The 23,511-nt window shown below is 41.4% G+C and overlaps 1 protein-coding gene across 1 annotated transcript; it reads right to left on the reverse strand.

The window, feature by feature from the left end:
- Positions 1-1,345: 1,345 nt before the first annotated feature.
- Positions 1,346-6,131, reverse strand: TM4SF1 (transmembrane 4 L six family member 1; the record flags this gene model as incomplete). The annotated part of the gene is given in 5 exon segments (XM_079705186.1): positions 1,346-1,451; positions 1,453-1,674; positions 4,090-4,235; positions 4,316-4,405; positions 5,923-6,131. Coding segments are annotated over 5 exon segments (741 nt in total). The 5' UTR covers positions 6,100-6,131.
- Positions 6,132-23,511: the final 17,380 nt, after the last annotated feature.

Here is a 23,511-nt window from a genome sequence, read left to right on the forward strand (position 1 = left end):
GCAGGCAACTTTTGAATTAAATGCTACAGAGTTACAGATTTGACTCATCTACATTAAAAACCTTGCTCTTTGAAACTGTCTTTTGTCTTACAAACAAACTTAACAGATCTGACCTGCAGTGTCTGGGAAGAAGCCTCCCTACTGCGACTCAGATGGGAAACCCAGTGGGACTCTTGGTTGCCCCCCACCACTCAGAGGAGAGTGTCATTCTGCCGTACACTACAGCAATTTTGGTCGTTGACACTTATGCCCGCCCCCCAAATGCACCAGCGCTGAAGTGCAGTGGGTTCTCACCTAATTTAAACTCTGCCTTGTAGGAAATTCAAGGCTAAAGATAGGTTATTTTATAGTAATCCCAAGAGCATTCTTTGCCTCCCCCCCCCAACCATATTGCCTGGAAATGACTCCAAATTGAAGGCTTTCCACTCTGCTGTTTTCTTGGAAATTTGGCAGGCTCCCAAGGCAATTATTAGTCTTGCTTTATTTGCCTGATAAGGAAATCTAGAATTTTATTTTAACTTCCCCTCAAAAATCTTAGAAAGTTTCCATCTACGTTCAGCGAAGTTTTTCATCATAGCAATGGGCTTTTCGTTTTCATTAGGTTTTGTCTTATTTTGAAAGAAAGTTAGGAGGCCTTGAACCAGAGAAGTGAATGGTTACGAAAATACAAATTAAGTAAGTTTTTGTTTATCTAATCCTGCTTTACAGAATAAGACATTTAAAAAAAAAATTGGACCAAAGCTGGACTTCCATCAATTCAGTAATATATGTTTTTTAGGAAAATATAGAAACAAAAACTTTCTTTATTAACAAATGCGTAGTTCTCCTCAAAATCATATCCCCAGGAAACAAGTGCTTCCTGGTTTTCTTTCACAGTGAAAGGCTTTTAATGAGCTGCTGTTCAAAGGCTACTAGTGATTCTCTAGGCTTAGCTGTTTGGGCATTATTGTGACTCCTTATTAGGAAGGAACTGTAGAAAACCCAACAGAACAGCAAGTGCTGCATACAGGTTAAGAGAAGGAGCTGTGGCATAAAATGACCCAGGGTTTGAAGCCTGTTACTTCCTTACTAGGTGATCTTAGAAATGTTGCTCAATCTCTACATCATAGGCTTTTCTGGAATAGGGGTTTAGCACCGTGCTTAGGCCAATGGATGATGGCTATTACTTGTGTATACTGGTTGGGAATGTGAGAGCAAGCAATGAAAGGACACTTCTTTTGTGTCTCTGCAACCAGAGCAGGGGCAGTGGGTTAGATCCTGAAGGGGCACTCTGTCTATGGGTGACATTGTTTTATATACACAGGGCCAGCTACAAAAAACCAAGATAACCCAGTGACTGTGGCACTCAAGGAAGCTTACTATTGAGGGCAAAACTGAATGCTGTAAATGCTATGCCACAAAAATGGAATAAACACTGGTAGTTGGAGCAAGGTTTGATTTTGGCTTTTTTCTCTAGGATGAAAACTATGGTGCATTTTTACACAGGTTCTTACCTGTTGGCGAGAGCAGCAATAACCACAGATGCCTCCAAGCACTCCGTTTATTATTTGAAAGAGACACAAGATGAATTCAATTCCACCAAGTGCCAAGAGGATAGAAAACAGAGAGACATTCCATTCCACTGCATGCTTGGGTTCAATGCATTGGGACCATGTGGAGCTATCCATAAGGTAACTGTGGATTAAAAGAGAAACTTCTGAAATATGGCCACACCCAGTGGGATGTCTCATAAGCATACTTTTTGTGTGGTGTTTTTTCATTAATCAATAGATTTCTTCAATGCACTATATCAGATTCTTCCAATCCAAGTCATTACACAAAATGAGGAATTTAGCCCAGATGTTGTTGCTGTAGTAAACAAGAAATTCAACAAAGATTATGGAACACTCGGTGTGCGTTAGACATTGAGACAGAGCTGGGGATATAGTGGCCTGGGTTCTGTCCTGGAAAAGCATCGCTTAAGAGAAGAAACAATAGCTAATCTCAGTGTAACCAGTACACTGATCAGGTAAACCAAGGGTAAAAGGGCCATAGAGGAAGGACACCTAACTTAGGCCAGGGAGAAGAGCTGCTTATTCATCTAGTCCACAAGTCTGAGCTCCATGAAGGTAGGAACCAGACCTATTCATCATTGTATATCCAATTCCCAAGCCAGTATATGGCACATAGTAAGTACTCAACACGTTGGAAAAGTCATCGAATGATGAATAACAATCCGAAGTCACTGTAAAATGTTAGCAAGCCATACTGGGGTCATTATCTGAATATATATATTCTTCATGAAATAGGATTCAATCACGTGGGAAAATCTAAGATTGACTTAATTCCACTAAGAGATCTGGTATAATTCTTTCCTTATCACTTCTTCCTACCACAACAGAAAAAAAGGGCTGCATATTAGAGACCTCATTTTGGAATGGTTCATTGAGCCAATCAGAAATTCAATTTGTTGATTACATACAAAAAAATTCTGTTCTTCTGGCCCCGTCTTTCTGCATGTAAAGTGGAACAAAAGTCCATAATTTCAGAACACAATATAAAAAAAATTCTTTGGCTCCACTTGGCTATTGAGCAGCTAATCACTAGCTTGTTATTCCCCATATTGAAATCTCTGGACAAGTTGAAATTAGGAATAACACAGAAGCAGGAGTTTTCTTGCAGAAGCTGGGGTGGATCACGAGAGGGGCTATAAAATAATCAGCTATAAAAAAGTTTAATGATACTCTCACCTCTCCTTGGATAAATCATAATGTGTTTTAGAGGTGGGTTTGTGCAGTAGATCATATGTTTTTGTATACATGTGTAACCAATTTGTACTGGTACATTCAGTATGTTCACAACAAAGCATGAAAAGTGTGAGCTGAAAAATCATGATCAATAACAATTTTGAACACCAAAACTTCAAACTACTGTGAGTGCTGATTTTCCTTCAGAAGCTACCATTGGGCTGTACCTGTTGAAAGCTAGTAGATAATATGAACAGCTAAGAATGGCAGTGCTCATGCTGCGTCAGCTTCTGTGACAAATATTTTATACATGGTATCTTATTAATCCTCCAGACAACTGCCATTGGCTTTATTTTACAGATGAAATAACTGTGGGGCAGAGAGCTCAGTTCACCTTTTCCTGGTTACTGAGACAGTAAATGCAGAGCTGAGATTGAACTCAGGTCTATCTAATTCCATATTCATGATCTGATGACTTCATTATATGCTACAAAATTCATGGGAGACAAACATTCTTGAAAATATAAAGGCATTTCAAATTCACTATTCTTATTATTTTCATTCATGAATCTCATTACTAAACCTTTCAAAATTCAAAACAGAGTGTCATTCATTTATCATTATGTACATCAGTTTCTATCAGCTATTTCTGTTCTTTTCTCAATAATGGATAAGAAATAAGTATCAACATAAAACAATGGAGCCACTTAAATTTTCCTGATGTTAAAGTCATGAATAAGATCTGTCTTATACAGCCTGATCACTTTAAATAAAGGGTGTGTTATACACAGTTATTATGTTATATGTGAGTGTGTGTGTGTGTGTGTGTGTGTGTGTGTGTGTGTCTTGGGGGGGGTAGTATGATTGACCCTGGGCTTTGGTTAAATTCATATGGTTTTAATCCATATTATATAAGGATTCCATAATATTTTCTTAGAAAATAGTAAAATTAGCCAATTGCTCTGGCATAGTATACACACTGTATAAGCACAAACTTCACAGCTAGGCTGCCTGGGTTCAAATCATGACTGCCATGTCTTAGCAATGTGACTTTGGATAAGTTACTTCATCTCTCTGTGCCTCCATTTCCACATCTGTAAAATGGAAGCAACAGTGGAAGTCACCTCATACCGTTATCACAAGGACTGAGTCAGTGAATCCATTAAAAAGCTTCTCTGGGTCAGGGACTGGGCCTTCATCCTCCGATACCCCTTGCCTAAATTGTGCCTGAGTTAGTGAGAATAAAACCTGGTTGAGAGGATGGATGAATGAATGGTTGATGCCTTTTTAGTTTGCTGGGTTTACCACTATACACACATGGTGGATAAGAATGTGTGCGACCTGATGGGGGTCAATCACTTACCCTCCTTCCGTGTTGGCAAAGGTGTAGTTCCACTGGCCACTGGCATCCAGACATCTTGGTCCTTCCGCTAAGCCCAGTGCTGCCACGATGACGCAGTAGCCAGATCCTGCAATTCCGATGAGAGCGGCCAGTACAGAAGAAAACATCTAGGGGAAGGAGGATGACCAGAAGTGAGGCACAGCTCCCTTCTGAGGGACCACTTCCCCACCGGTGCAGGAAAACCTACCGCGCATCTTTTGCCGCAGTTTTCATTGCCGCCACAGCCGCAGCAGTCGTCCTGTTCCAGCCCCATGAAGATGAATGCTGGCAGGAGCATCTGTTTAGAAAACACGCAAATTAAAGTCATTGTCTTTCCCCAGGTCCATAGGGTCAGTCAGGCTCAGCATCTTTTGGTAAAATATTTTTCTTTCTGACACTGTTGAATGTCTTTGGGTTAGGTTGACAAAATATCTCAAAGAATGTAAACTCTGAGGAGAGAAAAAACCCTCTAGAGGGTAATATCCCTCTGTTTTCATGTAATGTATCACATTAGGTAGGGTCAGGTTGTAGCATGGGAGGGGTAAAATAATTACCTATAAATGTGTTAATCCATAAGAGTTCATAACATAGTTCCAGAGGTAAACTCTGTTTGGAAACTATTAAACCCTGTCTTTTAAGTCTGTTTGTTTGTATGTTTTCCCTTGAAAAGCATAGAAGATAACAACAAATCTTCAACAGAATAATCGAAACTTTTTATAAACAAGAGAGATGAAAGCTCTGTATAATAGAAGTGAAGTGCTTCTTTGAAGACACACTGCATGGTTGTAGCTTCACAATAAAGCTCTTAAAATAACATAAGTTGGAAATACTTTGAGTTCAAGATCAAAAGAAGTTTAAACAAGCAAGGTGTTGCCTTAAAGACAAATGATTATGAAATTAACTATACCTCAAAAAATAAAACAAAACAAAAACAGACCTGAAAACTAGTGGGGGGAAAAAAAGACAAATGATTATGTTAATATGATGGTAATGCTTAAATTCAAAGCAGATTTGCCATATCATAGTTAGTGTATTAAGTCTAAGTATCCTTTACTTGACTAAGAAAAATATTCTGTGTGGTATTAGCAATTCCATAAAACTTCTCTTCAAAATTCTCAGTCCCAGCATTTCAAAGTGGCAAACTCAAGTTTGTCCACATTATTTCCATGCAGTAGTTGAAACTAATACTTTCAGCTCCCAGGTTGGCAGGCAAATTCCTCTCACTTCGCTTCAAAACAAACCTTGGGACAAACAACACATTCCACTATTACCTTCAGACACTGATTTGCTGCTAGCTGAAGGATTTTTCCTGAATGCCACACCCCAGGCTTACATAAAGGAGAAAATGTATAGTCCTTTCCCAATAGCCATGCACTCACAATTCAATATTTTTCTCTGTCACTGATGCCTGAGAATAAACAGCAGAGAATTTGGATCCAAAACTCTGTTGATTTAGACAGAGAACCAGTGGACTTCTCCCAGCTCCCCAGAGCAAAGGTTAAATGACTACCTGCTCCAGGACTAGAAACTATAGCTTTTCAAATCTGATTTAAAAGCGAGTATCTGTTTCTAGCTGTAAAGTAAGAGAGTTTAGCAAAAAAGTAGTCCACTTTTCATTGAAAGGGGATTTAGTAAAACAACATCTAATAAAATCAATACACTATGCCTATCTCAACTTTCGTATAATCTGCTTTCAAAAGAAGAATGAACAAAAATCCTGGATTTGGAAACGTGCCTCATAGAAAACTTTCTATGAAAACATCTCGTCTAACAAGAAAGAATTTTTTAAGGCTGGAATGATTCTGAATGACTTACCAGCAAACCTCCTCCTATGATGCCAGAGAAGAACCACACAAAGTGGCTAAGATGGTCTTCAGAAGCGTACTTTGTTTCCCCATTGGGAAAGTACAGCAAGATATTAGCTACAATGCAGAGGATGGAGAGCCACACCAGAGAATGTCCGATGCATCGCGCGCATTTCCCGTAGCACATAGTGGCGGAGTTTATTTTCCCCCCCTTCACTCTGCGCCTTGGCTCGGTGATGGCCCAGATTAGATGAGAGCGCGCCCGTCTGCGGAGAAAGCAAAAGCCATTCTCAGCCCATTCCTGCAACCTCTTAAATACTCTGAGTTCTAAGTCACTGGGTGGATGAAGTACTTGGCTTTCATTGGTCCTGATTGCAGGCTCCGGTTGGGGGCGGGGGTGGGGTGGGGGAATGTCCCGCCCTTCAAATGAAATCCTTGGGACGAGCGAAACCAGGGGCAGGACTTGAGAAACAGCTTCAGTCATAGGCAAGAGAGAAGATGATTAATCCTCCACAAGGAATTCACTGTGTAACTCCTTCGCAGGATAAAAAAAATCCACAGGAAAGTCTAATATAACTTTCCAGTAAGTGCCAAGCGTCCACAGCATGACAGTTCTGGTTGAGGCTGTGATTTTGTTCCATGCAGCTGTCTGGACAGCTTCCAGTCTGAGGGCTCTGTGTTCACTTTCACCTCTGCACTGATTTAATCCGAGACCTGGGGCAAGTCTCCTGAGCTCTGAGCTCGTTCCCTTGTCTGTTAAAGGCAAGGGGTCCAAGCCATCACCCACGGATTTAAGGAAGCTTTTGGGAAAATGACAGAGCTGCCTTCTTTCCTCTGCCTCTGGTGTGCTCGGCAGGACTGCGCCTACCGTCCAGCCTTCCCGGACATCTGCCTCCAAAACAAATCTGGCACCAAAACAAAGGTGGCATTAGTCAACACAAAGGGCTCAGGCACCTTTTTATTCCTGAGTACTGCAGTCAGCCGAAGGGTTGCCAGGAAGGTCTAAGGGAGGCCTAAAGCCTGGGAGAAGGATTAAAAAGAATAAGAAAGAAAAAGAAAGGAGCAAAAGAGAAAGGAACTTGGCAAGCAGAGTGGGGAAACAAGATTGAGAGAGTCTGGAATTACTGGGAGAAACACACATGGTTGAGCAGGGCACAGGGGCAAGCGGTAGTCTACCAATCAGATCTGTTGCAGGCACAAAAGGCAAAGCAGAGAGAGGGTTTTAGACTAACTTTCTGGTACGGTTATCTTGCAGAAGGAGGGGTCGGATTCTGAATAATTTTAGCCCTTGAATAGCAGGTGGCACCGGCCAGCTGGGTGTGGGGAGGACTGAGTGGCCAGGTGAGGCCAGGAGGACTGGAGGGACCCCATCACCAGGACAAAATGGTGAGTACAAAATAGAGGCAAAAGGTCAAGATGAGGAGTTGTTAGTTCAAAAGAGGAAGGTGAGCCCCACCGGTGAATCTAGAAGCTCAGGCTGAGGCCAGTGTCTGAAGGATTCGGATCAAATCTAGAGGGCAGGACACATACCAAAACTGAGCAGCCAACTGGGGTTAATGATGTGGGATCCAGACTGGGAAAAGGACCCCAGAGGAAACATATGGCCTGAGTGTACTAAGAAGGATGAGTATCCAGAGTGGCCTAAGAAATAGATGGATGGAAAACCGAGTGCAGACCCGGAAGCCTGAAACCACCCACCTGCTCAGTTTTAGGGAGGCAGGTCTTCACAAGAACATTAATCCATTACCACCATGCGTCCAAAAACCAGGCACGTGTGCCCTCTGTCCTGGCCTTAAGTCCTACTGGAAACGGGATTCCACTGGTGTCAGGGTCTGGGGTGGCAGTGCAGGTGAATGACTGGGTCCTCTGTTGAGGCATCGTCATTCTAACCCTCACCTCTGAGGACCTATCCCATAGATAGAGGTCAAAAAGGGGGAGAGAGACCCTTTGACGACTTTGTCTCCAAGTGCGTAAATCCCCTTCCTCCTTCTCTACCCCACCCCTACTGTCAGGGGTGCAGGGAGAAGAAAGGGAGGGGGGGCTTGGAAAGAGAAAGTCTGAGGTGACAGCCCAACTCTGCTCTCTGCCAGCTTTGAGGATCAGGCAAGTCGCATACATTCCTGGGACTCTGTTTCCTACTCTCTAAGACAGGGGCAGGACTCAATCAGTGCTTCTTAAGTTTCTGAGTCGTGTAATGGTATGGACCCCCTCCCCAGAAAAAGAAATGTACATATATGCAAACACACACATTTTTCATTCCACTCCTGGGGGCTCACGGACTCCCTGAAGCCCATTAGTGGATCCTTTCCCACGTTGCTCAAGGTGTGGCCTGTCCAGAGACCACTTGCATGACAGAGGCAGATTCCTGTTCCCTTGCTGGATGTCCTGAATAGCAATTTATCAGCATGGGGTCCAGTCACCCGCATTTTTTACAAACCTTTCAAATGGGTCTTATGTTCACTCAGGTTTGGGGGTCACTGGTCCAGTCCACAGCCCAGGAAAGTCTCATTTGTATTAGATGTTCTCTAAGGCCAATGTCACCTCCAATGGCACCTCAGCTCTACCAAAAGACAGTGCATGCACGAATTGTGGCGACACGTCACAACTCAGCATAAGGCGCTTTCAGGCTTGAGCTGACAAAATTCTCTTGTCATATGGAGTCCCTTTCCCTTGCCCACCCTCTGCTTCTACCCCTCAGCTGATAAATTAAGCAGGGTCTTTTCTGTTTCAGCTCTCAGTGTAAGACCACATATGGTTTTCTGGACAATTTCTTTAACCACTTGGCTCTGGTCCTAGCCAGACTTTGCCCAACAGATGACCCTGGCCTTCTTCCTGGCCATGAACTCTCAGTTTCCTGTGCAGACCTGCTATCGCCATGGGTTTCTTTCCACACTCCAACTCCTACCGCTGGCAGTTCCCCCACCTCTACCTTCCTGTCTTCCTTGTTCTGTGTCTTATCTTCTTCCACGGCTTCAAGCTGTAGGATTCTGCTCATACATCACCTCAAAGAGGCCTTTCCTAGGACCCTACCTTATGATGCCGTGCCCCGCCTCATTTACTCTTCATCACATGCCCCTGTTCTGTTATCATCCCGGAACTTATCATCCCTGAAATTATTCTATGTATTCACTTGTTTCCTCTTCTGTTGTCTGTATTTCCCTCTCCTCCCCTCTGACCGGAGAACCCTTTCTGCCTCGTCCACCATTGCTTCCCCAGTGCCTGGAACAGTGCCTGGTGCATAGTAGGTGCTCCGTAAATTTTTGCTGAAAATTGAATGAATAAATAAATGAATCAATGACTTTTTAAGGCTATCCTTAGCAGGCTGGTGCTCCAGTCCCTCAACTCTATTTTGCCTCTCTGTGAACCCACAATCTCACTTCAGAACCCTCTTAGCTTTGGAGTCCATAATACTGCTCCTTGACCCTGCCACTGCCTGGCTGTTTGCTTGGGGCGAGTTATCAACGATTCTGTCCCTCAGTTTCTATCATTCATTGGTTCACCAATGTTTATTGAGCTCCTACTATGTTTTCTAAGTGCTGGGGATGCAGCAGTAAACAAACAAAAATCCCTTTAAGAAGAGTCCATTCTATCAGAAGGTGACAAATAAAAAGTAGTGCTAAATAAATAAAATACATTGTGTATTGGTGATAAGTGCAGGAAAGTGGAATGAATGGGTGAGGAAGAGGGCCTCTGAGACAGGATAATAATAGAACCTACATCACAGAGTTACGATGTATGAAGTGAGTCAACGTGTCTAAGGTGTGAAGCACCTGGCATTCAGCAATCACCCCTTAAATGTTACTTATTATTACTATTTTCATCGACACACTCTCCCAGGCAAGATGTCTCTACTCCGTTTACGATTCATTATATCTACGTCCCTAATATTCCAACACTCCAATATACACTGGGTCCCTTTATTCTTTTTTGTGACTAATTTTTAAATACTGGAGCTCCTACAGTTATTAAAAGTTCACTTTTATCTCCCTCATTGCATCTGGAATCAACCTCAACTCACAAATACCTTTGGAAAGAGGGGTTTATACTGCACTACAGGACTGGTCTGTGAGCACATTTTAGGTCTGCTGTCCCACTGCCAGAGGGCCCTGCTCTTCCTCCCTGCCCCATTCCATCCACACAGCTTTGTTCCCTAGGCCAAACTCATCACTTTTCCGTGACACCTCCCATCACACCCCTGCCTACCTCCCAGAGGCTCATCACTCCCACTTTGCCCTTAACACACCCCCACTGAGCACCCATCAGACCACGATGCACTAATGTGCATCCTCACCAGCTTCCCCAGCTCCACTGAGGTCCTAGAGAGAAGGTTATCTTTTCTCCTCTGAAGGCACAACAGCTAACACAGTCAGGCATTTAGTTGGCTGCCAATAAATATTTGCAAAATTTTGTTCAAATCCATAGGGAAGTTGAATATGGTCCGTTCAAAGATGATTTACTCTTAAGTGAAGCCAAAAGTCTTATGAAAAGTTAGGCAAAATTGACATTTGTTTTGCTTAAATTAGAAAAATTTCAGTTTTACCCGTCATGCACATGAGCAGCTGCCATGTGCCTCTTATAACGAGCTCTCCTAACCATTTGACCTGTGGAATGTGACTTCAAGAATAATTCCAAGGAAAACTCCTTTTGATAATATCAAGATAATATCAATGTAAGCATAGGTTGTAATGTTGGAAGAAGCCTCAATAGAGTGAATGGTTCAGCTCCTACCCCTTCACAGAATCTTTATGGTCATTTTAGTTAAACCCACAGGGATTAAAGACTCCTCCCAATGTCATCTAGCTAGTGGGCAGTAGAAAGCAGTTACCTTTAAGAACTAATGTCAGTGGTCTATGATTCTATGTGGTTGTGGGATTCTAAGAGGAAGATTCTAACTCATATCTCCTGTCTCCTGGTTGCTTTCTTCCATGTGTATTTTGCCTTCCTTGTTGGGAAAGCACTAGTTTCTCACTCAACTGACACTTGAAAAACATAACCATTCATAAATAATAACCATACTCATTAGAGCTCTTTTGATTATAAATAAGAGAAGCCAGTTCTAACTGCTTTAACCAAAGGGACATTAGTTATGAACTCCAAAGGTAGAGATGCAGATGGGATGGTGGGAATCATGGACAAGGGGAACCAAACTCTGTGAGAAATCCAGAATGTCCTCCTCAATCTCCATCTTATGTTTTTGACTCTTCTGTCCATAACTTCATTCTTCTTAATGAAAACTTGTTTTCTATCTCACACGAAAGAATACGGCTACTGACGATACCCAAGTTTACATTTTTCTCTGTTCAAGAGACCCATCCGAACCCCAGATCCTGAGGGAAGGGAGTTGCACTGGACAAGACTGGGACGCGTGCCCATGACTGGGGGGCCTGAATAACTTGCTGCAAGAAGCCATCTCTGCAACCGTGTATATGGAGGAGCAGGCATCCTCAGGGAAAGGTGAGCGTTGGACCAGGTGGAGAAACCAGGAGCTGTTCTTTACTTGAAATTGAAGTCAGGGTATCCAACAACAGTAAGAGGAAGGCAGAGAGAGGGAGCAGTAGTGAGCCATCCTACCCACAGCTTCCTGGCTTTCCCCTCACTTTAGATTGTAGCTCAATTTATTCTTGGGTCGAAAATAAGCTTCTTGGCAAACTCACAATGAGTCACCAGTCCACACCTGTCAGAATGGCCATCCTCAAAAAGACCACAAATAACAGATGTTGGTGAGGATGTAGAGAAAAGGGAACCCTGTACACTGATGGGAATATAAATTTGTGCAGCCACTGTGGAAAGCAGTATGGAGGTCCCTCAGAGAACTAAAAATGGAACTACCATATGATCCAGCAATTCCACTCCTGGGTATATATCCAAAGAAGACAAAAACATTCATTCAAAAAGACACATGCATCCCAATGTTCACAGCAGCATTATTTACAATAGTCAAGATATGGAAGCAACCTAAATGTCCATCAACAGGTGAATGGATAAAGAAGATGTGGTACATATATACAATGGAATATTATTCAGCCATAGAAAGAATGAAATAATGCCATTTGCAGCAACATGGGTGGGCCTAAAGAAAGATTATCATACTAAGTGAAGTCCGAAGGAGAAAGACAAATACCCTATGTTATCACTTATATGTGGAATCTAAAATATAAAACAAACGAATGGAAATGCCAAAAAAAATAAGCTTCTTGGCCCAAGATTAAGCCAGAGTTCCATTTTTTCCCCTCACCCATGTACTTCTCAGTTCCTTCATCTCCATCTGGTAGTTTTATCTCAACATTTCACAGCCATCATTTTACCCCCTCATCAAGCCAGGGAACTCCCTGGCGTCATTGCCATTTTCAGACAAGACACCTCCTGGGACATCTGCTCCATATTCTGAAGCTCCAGATGTGGGTCTAGCTCTCCCTTCTTGGGGGCTGTCTGCTCAGAAGGGCTGGCCTGCCCCCTTGTGGGACGGGTGAGCTGAGGGTGTCCGGAGCACGCCTGTGACAACCAGCACACAAATACTTTTAAGAGAGCAGGACTCTTGTTTTCTGATTTGAGTATCATTTCCTTGGGTTTTGTAACAGAGCCTGCCATATGAGATGGTGGAGGGCTTCAAAGATGATCTGAGTCTCAATGGACAATGGCCTGTGGGTTTCTAAAACCATACACACTGACAAAGCCCAAGGGAAACAGAGACTCTCCGAGGTGGGGCTAGGAATCTGCATTTTAAGAAAGCTCCCCAAGAAATTCGATGCACAGTCAGAGTTGAAAGCCATTGATGCAGGTGACCCAACTTTCTAGTTATTTTATAAATGAGGCCACCGAGGTCCAGAAGGGTTAATTTCAGTTCAGAAGAAAAGCCACAGATAATTAAAACAAAAACAAACCCTAAAAAATGAAAAGTGATGAATTCGTCTGTGTTTTTGGAACCCATCAACCAGGTGTTTCCCTTTGTGGTTCTCTTTTACTTCCCCAGATCCCAGCTGCCTTTGAGGAGGATGACAAAAACTGTTATCAAGTTACTGTGCAGTAGAGGAAGGAGGGAGGAACAATAATGTATAGACACGTGTCAGTTCTCCTGTGTGGTAATTGAGTTTTACAGCTGTCCTGTGGGGAGCTGTTTCCAGGTGAGGAAACTGAGGCTCATGTGGGTTATGCATGCAGGCTGAGGTCACGATGCTGGTGAGTGACACGTTCCGGACTCCTACTCAGGTATATCTGACTCAAACCCTCATGCTCTTCCCTTCACACGTTTGGCTTTTTTCTACTATTTCACCACACCCGCTCCAATGAAAAACGCTGATCAGATTGAAGGACTTTTAATTTGGCAGTTCTGAATAACATAATTCCCAGACATTAATCATTTGGGTTCTACTTTAATTAGATAAATGATTTTCAAGTTAACCTGGGAGGGGGAAAAATTAGGAGTATGGGATTAACATATACACACTACCATATATAAAATAGATAAACAACAAGGATTTACTGTATTAGCAGAGGGAACTATAGTTAACATTTTGTAATAACCTATAATGGAAAAGAATTTTTTAAAATAATATAGTTATATACATATACACCTATAACCAAATCACCTTGCTGTACACCTGAAACTAACACACTATTGTAAATCAATTATACTTCAATTTAAATAAATAAATAAAAATTTAAAAATAAAGTTAGCCTGGTGTTTTCAAATGAGACTTTCCACCAATGTGGGTTGAATGGTCAGAACCCTGGTGGACAACACAGGACTAAGCCTATGGACAGTAGTCCATGAACTTGGCTTTATTGTAGCATAATAGAACTGTCAAAAATCAAGATATGTGTACCACTAAAAGTTTAAAAAAAGACTAATTTATTCTTTTTCTAGATTTGGTATAGGAGAGAAATAATAAATCTATTTTCATTTCCTTTACCCTAGTCTAATGTGTAAAAGGATTTCCCCACTTGGCCTTTGAGCTTATATAAAAAATATGCTTGCCTTTTTTTTTTTTTTCAGAAAGGTTAGTGTGGAATTCTCTCCCCTGTTGCTTTCCTGTCATTTAAAATTCAGCTCAGTGGAGCTTCTGCCAGCCGGCAGTTGAAGATCACATAAGGAAGTGAGAGTGGTTGGCTCAGAGGTGATTTTTAGGCACCACTTTCCAGGAATCCCTGGTGACAGGGGATTGTGTGTGTGTGTGTGTGTGTGTTTGAGTTCTGAATAAAAAGAATCTTCCTGCTGTACAGTTTTTAATTGTTTCTGTGACTTCAGCACTCTCCAAGATTTAGATTGAAGCATAAATAAGAGGCAATGTGAACTTCTCCAAGGAACCACCTAGACCTCGTGGCCTTGCCACTCTCAGCCAAACTGGTTTTGTGGCTGTCAGTCAAACTCTAGCATGGCACAATTCCCACCAATACTAAATGAGCTGAAAACTTGGGTTACTGCTGATTTTGCCCCAGGGAATTTTACCCAGAACAGCATTACAACAGTGGAGTAGTTGAGACTTGGTGTGTGTGTGTGTGTGTGTGTGTGTGTGTGTGGTGTGTGTGGTTGTGTGTGTGTATGTGAGAGAAAGACAGACAGACAGACATCAAGGAAACATGGCAGACTTGGGTTGGTTCAAAGGCTCAGTTCTGGCCAAGGTGGACGCTGACCTTACTTTCTATCTCCCCGTTCATAGTCTCTACCTGGCATCAATGCAGGAGAACCGAAGTCCAAGTAAGCACTACCCCAGCATCTAGTACAAACACCATGCCTCAGATTTCCTCCCCAGAAAGGGAGTTGAGATTCTAATTAGCCGAATCATCTAGTGACAACTCCCTTCATTGTCGTAGGTTACAAAAACACAGTCACGTACTCTGGGAACCCTGATGGGAAATTTATTTCATTTTCAAGTTAAACAGTTAGCCTGGCCTGTTACAAAAGACTGAAAGATTCTTTAGAGTCATGGTTTCTCAACAATGCCTTCACAATGATTCAGAAATTACTTTTTCAGATTTAAAAGGTGCGGAATACTTGAGCAAGAATAGCAAAGGGCCTGAAATACCAATTTGAAACATAAAAATCATCTAGAATATTTCTAATGCATTTGTTCCTTGCCCAGTAGGAACAAAATAAGCTTCTTTAGTGAGAGCCTTCAGGATAGCCATCCCTCCGAGTAATTAAATCAGGAATTTGGGCTAGAGATACCAGTTGTCAAGAAGATATTATTAACAGCAGGTTCAGGATGTAGAAACCCTGCTCTGCCTTGCAGCTTCCTTTGCAGGTGCAGGTTCTGGCTGTTCTCGCTCCCCGTCATGAGAAAACAGGGGAGAATGATTACAGGACCTTGTCCTTCTTGACCACCTCCTCCTCCAACTTCCTGACTGTCTTCTCAATAGTCGTGGTGTCTTCTGAGGTGACTTGATGTTTTTAGGAATCAGAGTCCCAGGCACAGGTTTGGCATGAGGATTGTGTGAGTTACTTTCTTTCTTTCTTCTTTTTTTTTTTAATGAAGAAGGAAGAACATGAACATAAATGAGGGCAAAGCATTTTTTTTCTTGAATCACATATGTGACATTTCACAGGAGGTCTTCTAGCTTCTCACAGTATATTAAAGACAATTTAAAAGCTATTGTGGGAAGTTCTTAAAGAAAAAACATTTCCATAAGAAGAATGAAGATCCCTGACAAATTCACTTTTTATTTATTTTCTAAAAAAGATGTAGATTAAGGTTTTCCCCTCATTTTCATTCTTCCTTCAGAGCTTCTGATCAACATGAAGATCCTTCATTCAATAAATATTTACTGAATAACTGCTGTGTGCCAGGCCTGAGCCTGAGAACTTTACATGGACACCTCATAGCAACCTTTTGAGGTAGGCACTGCTATAAACACCATCACACAAGTGATCGATTATAAGAGACTCTCCCAAGGCCTTGCAATGTGTCCACGGTGGCCATGATTTGAGTTCAGGCAGTCTGGATCCAGAGCTGACCCTCTTAACCACTCCACCATATTGCTTCCAATCCAGGAGGTTTGGTCAGGTGAGAACAGGTATAGTCACAGATGTTAATACAATTATAAGTAAAATACACCTAGCACCCAGATACCGGTTTCTAAATTTTGGGTTGGCCAAAAAGTTCATTTGGGTTTTAAGATGTTATGGAAAACCCTGAATGAGCTTTTTGGCTAACCCAATACCATTCTCCAATAAAAGGAACCAAGACCCTTTGGAGAAATGGCTGATTCTAGGGCTGAAGCAGCAAAATACAAGATGATTCTGGAATATCTTGTGCTCTGTGTTCTGTGTTCTTTTATGTAATAGTCAGTTAGATGTGGCCACAAGAGGAGACACAGTGGAAGCCTGGAAAACAATATGTATTATACTCACAGCCCTGGAAACAGGATGCCACCCAGGGCCACATGGAAAAGACACTAGGGTGGTCAGGAGGCCAAAGGGGCAGGTGTGAGGGGAGAGCTTAGGCCACCATTGGTGGCATTTCAAGGGCAATGCAAGGCAGGCAAGGTAGACAATTAGAATTGGCTAGTTTGAATAATTTCAGCAGGCTGTAATCTATAGGGATTGTCCCTAGTTGCCTGGCACCTGGTCCTGGGATGATGAAGGCAGAGGAGTATTACCTCCTGGAGTCATGGGCCAGATAGGGGCTATCTGGCTCTGGACTGATTAGTTTGCACGCCAAAGGCATGCTGGGCCTTTGCTATCTCTAAGAGCTGACCGGACCCAGGAGGCGTAGTATCTCCCCAGCCAGAAATGTTATTAAGATACTGAAACATCATGATATATAGAAAATAAAAATATAAGCAATACAACCAGAAAGTAAGGAAGTGCTTAAGGGATGATGGATCACTGTCAAAAGGACACAGGGGCCAGTTTTAAACAGCTTTCCCAGGCCAAATCTGGAACAGCTTGAGCATTAGCAATAGATTATGACTTGTTGAATAAAATAGGAATTCACAAGTTTATAGAGACATTAATTCATTAAAAGTTTGATGAAAATGTGCTATTGACATTGTATCAAAGTATCTCCCTACAAAATGCTTACGATTTATAAAGGGGAAAAGAGTAACTGGAGAAGCCTGGTGGACACAACCTTAATCAAGTGCTCCAAGTTAACAGCACCAGTAGTGGGACTAATGGATATCGTGAACCACTGGGTAGGATGCAAGGAGGCTGCAGCATCACTGTGGTGGACTTTAATGTGGCCCCCATAATCCCACCTCCTGGTATTCATGTCCTTGTAGAACCCCCTCATCATGAGTGTAGGTGGGATCTGCAACTTCTTTCTAATTGATAGAATACAGCAAAGGTGATGGGAGTCATCCTGCGGTTACCTTACATCATATCAGCCTCCATCTTGCCAGCAGAACCATCTTAGAGTCTTACTCTTCTTGCTGACTTTGAAGAAGCATGAGCTCTACAACCAAAAGGAAGTAAATCCTGCCAACAACCTGGGTGAGTTTGGAAGCACGTCCTTCCCCAGTAGAGCCACAAGATGAGAACTCAGCCCTTGACTGCACCTTGATATAGCCTCACAGAGCACTCAGCTACACTGAGCCCAAAGTCCTGACCCACAGAAACTGTGAGATAATAAATGTGTATCGTTTTGTTTTGCTTTTATAAATTTATTTATTTATGTATTTATTTAAGCCTGCATTGGATCTTCATTGCTGTGCACAGGCATTCTCTAGTTGCAGCAAGCAGGAGCTACTCTTCATTGCGGTGCACAGGCTTCTCACTGCGGTGGCTTCTCTTGCTGCAGAGCATGGACTCTAGGTACACAGGCTTCAGTAGTTGCGGCACACGGGCTCAGTAGTTGTGGCTTGTGGGCTCTAGAGCGCAGGCTCAGTAGTTGTGGCGCACAGGCTTGGTTGCTCCACAGCATGTGGGATCTTCCTGGACCAGGGCTCAAATCTGTGTCCCCTGCAGTGGCAGGCAGATTCTTAACCACTGCGCCACCAGGAAAGTCCCATGTGTATTGTTTTAATCTGCTAAATTTGTGGTAATTTATTGTGCTGTATAGAAAGTGAGTACAGTCACTTCTACAATATTCCTGCCAGAGACGCCTGCAATCTTCAAATGTGTCAGAGGGATGAAATAAGCTGGACTGAAGGAGACTAAGGACACATAGCAACTAAATGCAAGGGATAATCTTGGATTGGATCTTGGACCAGAGGGCAAAACCTTGTTATTAAGGACGTTATTGTGACAATTGGTGAAATTTGAATATGGACTGTGGGTTAGATAATAGCATCTTATGAACGTTGAATTTCTTGATTTTAAGCATTGTATAGTGATTATATAAGAAAATGATAAAGTGAAGATAGCAAAAAAACAATTGGTGAATCTGGATAAAGGCTACCTAGTAGTGTTTGGCACTATTCTTGCAACTTTTCCATAAACTTGAAATTATTTCAAAATAAAAATAATTAAAAAAAATTAATGTTAGATTTCACTTCAAAATTGTACTGGAAACAATTCAAAAAGCCCTACTGTCACTTTGGGAAATTCAAGGGACTTGGGGACCACTGTTATATAAGATATTCACTACCAGAGTCACATAGATATAAACAATGTGACTAGTACAAAACCTTTGGTCACCTTGTATGGGTTTGGTGTGTGTTGTCAGGAATTTGACATAGAGACTTGCCCTTTGGGACTAAGCCTTACACATTATTCACCTAGGAGCAATGGTCCTTGGGTTGGTGTGCAGGAAAGTTGGTGCGGTGCCATGTAGTGAACACTCTGGGGCACTGCCCAGATCCCCTTTGGGCCTGAGGCCCTTGTTCCCTGGCTGCTGAGAGTGTGCTGGGCGCATCAGCCATCCCCAGCTGAGGCTCTCTGTGGGAATTGCTCCCAGCCTAAGGAAGCTGCCTCACCTGAGGTAAAGCCCCTGCTGAGGGCAACTCATTTCTAATGACTGGTGAGGAGGAATAGGTCCAACCTCCTTGCTTCAACTGGGACAACGTGGAAGGGCCACCTTAGTTCCAGGGTTCTCTGTGGGAGCAGCTCAGGTCCCTGCAGGAGCTGCATCATAGTTCAACTTCTCCTGTTGCCCAGTCCTGTTTCCTCCACCCCCCTCATAGGTGATGATCCCGAGAGCCCTCCCTAAGAAACCTTCTTCAAGGCAATCTCCACCCCAAGTCTGTTTTCCAGGTAAGCTGATCTTCAGCACGTGCCTTCTTCAAACCCATAGACCTGCCTCATGACCACATAGCCAGGCTGCCTGACTACACAGCTGCTCCTTCCTATGGAATAGAGATAGGAATATTTCTGATCCATAATAAATGTGAATTTTAAAATTCAGTTTCTTTTTTTAAACAATGTGGCAATAGAACCTAACAGAAATGAGGTATGTCTCAACCTTCTGTGCCACCATGTCCTCATTCAGGAAAAATTGATCTCTAATGATTTTGTTTAATTTAAAACTTTTAAACATAACAAAATTAGGCAGAATAATATAAAATAAGGCCCCCGCAGATTCCCTCAGCCAGCTGCAATAATTAGACACAGCCAATCTTGCTGCATCAATAACTCAAATACTTCCTCTTTTCCATATTATGGGAAGCATATTCCAGACATCAAATTATTTCATCTGTAAGTTTTTCAGTATGTATCTTTAAAAGAGAGTGGATCTTTAAAAAACATAACCACCAAAGCATTACATAAAATATTATAAATTAGTAACAATAATTCCTTAATATCATCAAATGTCCTTTCAGTGTTCAGATTTAGTTGTTTTGCTTCATTTGTACAGTTAGTATATTTGAATCAAGATTCAAATAAGGTCTGCATATTTTGATGGGTTGATCTGTCTCTGAAGGTTCCCCTCTACTTATTTTATTTTCTTCCTTTCCATGTTTTTGTTGAAGAAAGCTGTAGAGTTCCCCACAGTCTGTAAACCTGTATTGTTTAATGTGCTCACCTGCATTTCCTGCAAATTGGTAGTTGGATCTGGAGGCTCCATCACATGTGGGATCTTTTTTCTTTTCTTTTTTTGGCAAGACAGCTTTTTAGGTGGGATTATATTCTTTCATTAGGAGCCACCTAAGGTCTGGTTGTTTCCCATTTAGTGATGCTCGTGCTGTTAATTATCAATGCCCAGATAAATACTCATTAGGAATTATAAAATGGTATATTCTATTGTTACATCTCCATTTATTAGCTGGCCTACTTTTAAAGAAGAGAATTTTCCCCTTGTCCATTATTTGGTGACTCACTGACAGAGTTTCAATAAGAAATTTAGCATACCAGCATTCAAAATAAGTGGGTTCCTCATCATCCTCAGAGTATGACCAATTAATTTAATTTTGTCTAGTATCATGATGAACTCCTGGAGGTCATGATGTACTTCAGGCCATTGCGTTATTATCTTTACCGTTACTCAAGATGTCCACTCTCTGGTCAGTGGGAACCTCTTCTAGTGGAATCCTGGGTCTTTTGCCATGGCCCTAGTCGTCTTTGGTAACTTCCCTGCTCTTTGGTATAACAAGATATACCAGACTCATCTTGTACATTTCCTGCCCTAGACCTGGAATCAGTTATTTCTCCAAGAAGCTATGGTTCTTTGTAATGGGAAAGGTATTTCAAAACCACAATATGGGCTCAGGAAAACATTCACAGTCATTTTTTGTTTTTTAATTCCTATATTGGAGGAAGTTGGATGAAGGGATTCTTTTTATACCCCTCTGTATTATTTGAATTTTCATCATGTGTATTCATTCTTTTAATTTATTTATGGCATACAATAATACGTAAATACATTTTTTACAAAAAGTAAAAATTCTTTCACACCCTTCTGTTACCACTTTCCTGCCAGAGATAACTTCCATTATCAATATGCTGTGAATTCTTCCAGATTTTGTCTTAGACAGATTGTTACTTAAATAAGACTTCTGTCCTAAGGATTCCAGATTCTATTTTACTCTATTCAGATGACTCAAAGGAAGAGTTGTCTAAGGTAAAAATGCAATGGATAGCAATTTAAATCTTTATTGGGACCAATAGCTAGGGCTTCTGTGTTGCCAACTCCAGGGGGTGCTGTTTACATCACAGACTCCGTGACTGATTCCTCCTGGAATTTGCAACACACAATACACCTACCAACAAACCAATAGGAGGATAAGCAAAGGACAGAACGTAGAGAAAACGGCTCTTGAATATATGAAAAAATGCTCAAGTTGACTTTTGATAAGAAATATGCAAAATAAAACTACAACAAAGTACCATTTTTTACCTCTCAGACTGGAAGAGATTAAAATGCTTACTAGCACATCATCATTCAATGCTGGTGGAATGACTGTATTTCTGGCTGTTTGACAATATGCATTCATTTACAAATTTATTAACACTTGTTAATTCAAAACACTTCTAGGTATTTACAAATATATACAAATATCCTTGACGGTTTAGGAAATGGTGTATGTGCAAGGCAGAACTTCTTAACAAGAGCTCCACAGAAAATGTTAGGGAATTTATCAACTTGAATGGTAAAAAAATTGTGTTTTTGTCTTCACTAAACTCTAACTGAAATTTATCATTTCCTTTAATTATGAAACTAGGCAGGAAACCAGAATAGTATCAGTCTGTGCCTTTGTTACCAATAAAAGTCATATGTTATGTCATATTACAGTTGTAGATATTTTGAAATATCATTTATGCTCATCCATACTTTGAAATTAGAGTAGTTATTAGACCCATTGCTAGACCTCATTATCTAATTCATTAATAAACACATATATTTCTAAATAAAAAATATTTTGATAATTACATTTCAGTATAATTGGTTTACTTTTGATACTAAGGATTTTATTTTATATACTTGAAAACATCATGGTGAGAAGAAATTTATAGGCTTCACCAGACTGTCAAAGGGGTGCCTGGGCACAAAAATAAGTTAGGAATAGGATAATTTATAGCATCATGTATATCATGGCAAATGATTGGAAGTAGCCCCAAAAGTACATTGCTACCATGAAATACTCTGCAGCTGCAAAAAAAAAGAGGAATCTCTTTATCTAATAAAATAAAACAATATCCCAGATATTGTAAAGACAATAAAACAGTGTGCAGAAGGCCTTGTGTAACATGCAACTACTCATATAAAAAATGAGGTGGGGGGAGAATATATAATACAAACGTCTATCTGCTTGTAATGCGCATGAAATACCTCTGGAAGATAGACAAACAACTGGTAGTACTGGTGGCCTCCAAGGATGAGAATTGGGTGGCTGGGACCTGGATTGTTAGGGAGGCTTCTTCCTGATACACTTCAGAGTACATTTAAAAATTTGAAACTGTGGGGCTTCCCTGGTGGCACAGTGGTTGAGAGCCCTCCTGCCGATGCAGGAGGACATGGGACATGGGTTCGTGCCCCGGTCCAGGAGGATCCCACATGCCGCAGAGCGGCTGGGCCCGTGAGCCATGGCCGCTGAGCCTGCGCGTCCGGAGCCTGTTCTCTGCAACGGGAGAGGCCACAACAGTGAGAGGCCCGCATACCACACACACACACAAAAAAATTGGAACTGTGAATGTACAATCTATTCAAAGAATTAAAATAAATAAAATTTAACATTTAAAAACTCCTTACCAGAGTCTGTCGGGGGGATTGTTACACAGCAGTACATCTTAAAGTCCAGTCCCCACCTGGTCTGTGAACCTCAGCCTGTCCTGCAGTGAGCCCAGAAGGTTCTGTCATTTCAACCCCCTACTCAGCCCAAACCCCAATAAATTTTTTCTAAGACTTCCTTGGTTCTTGCCTTTCCTTCCTCCTTTAGTCTTTTATCTTCCAGAAGTAAAATTTAGCCTATTCCATTGCAAAGCACACACATTCCCATCTTGTCTCTACTTCTATTGTATCACAAATGCTCACAGACCTAGCTGGCACCAGTGGAATTATTCTTAATGGGCAGTGAAGGGAAGTATGTGAATATTCACAAGTTAATCATCTTTTGTCTCCAATATTATTTGTTCACCTTTTCATAATATATTTATTTTAAGGTGAAGTGTTACTCATAGCATGAGGCAGATTGTTAGTTGTGTTATTTACAAGGGGGGTCTAGTTGCTACTATTTGTAAGAGAACATAAATATTATGGTATTAGATCACTAAAATATTTCTTCTTTCCAAAACTTCTCTCATGAATTTCCTACTGTTTCCAAAAAGGAAGCCAAGTTTCAGCATAATAGGCTGATGACCACATTTGTCCATAAGGTCTTTGGCAATAGAGGGTCCATTTATACTACCAAAGTAAAATATTTTGAAGAAAACATCAATGCTGAGTTTTGAAGAGCAATGCTAGCATGAATAACGATTGCCAAAATTATGCAAGTGACAAAAGAATTGTGTTTGTAAATATTTGTTTGGCACTTTATGGTAATGAAGGTTAATTCTTCTTGAGATTTGGGTCAGCAGAGAGAAGACTGTTTTATTTTTTGGAAAATATATTGCTTAGAAGTAGACTTGAGGTTCTTTGTATGATAAACAAAACTATAGCAGGGTTTTGCCACAAAAACGTGAACAAATCATTTTAAATTAAAACATAACCTTATTGTTTTTATGGTGGACTCTGGGAAAATATTTGAGGTCTCAACAGAAACCTCCAGCTTGTTTTCGAGTCAGAAA

Source organism: Hyperoodon ampullatus (assembly GCF_949752795.1).
Source record: "Hyperoodon ampullatus genome assembly, chromosome: 5".
Taxonomy (NCBI): Eukaryota; Metazoa; Chordata; class Mammalia; order Artiodactyla; family Ziphiidae; genus Hyperoodon; species Hyperoodon ampullatus.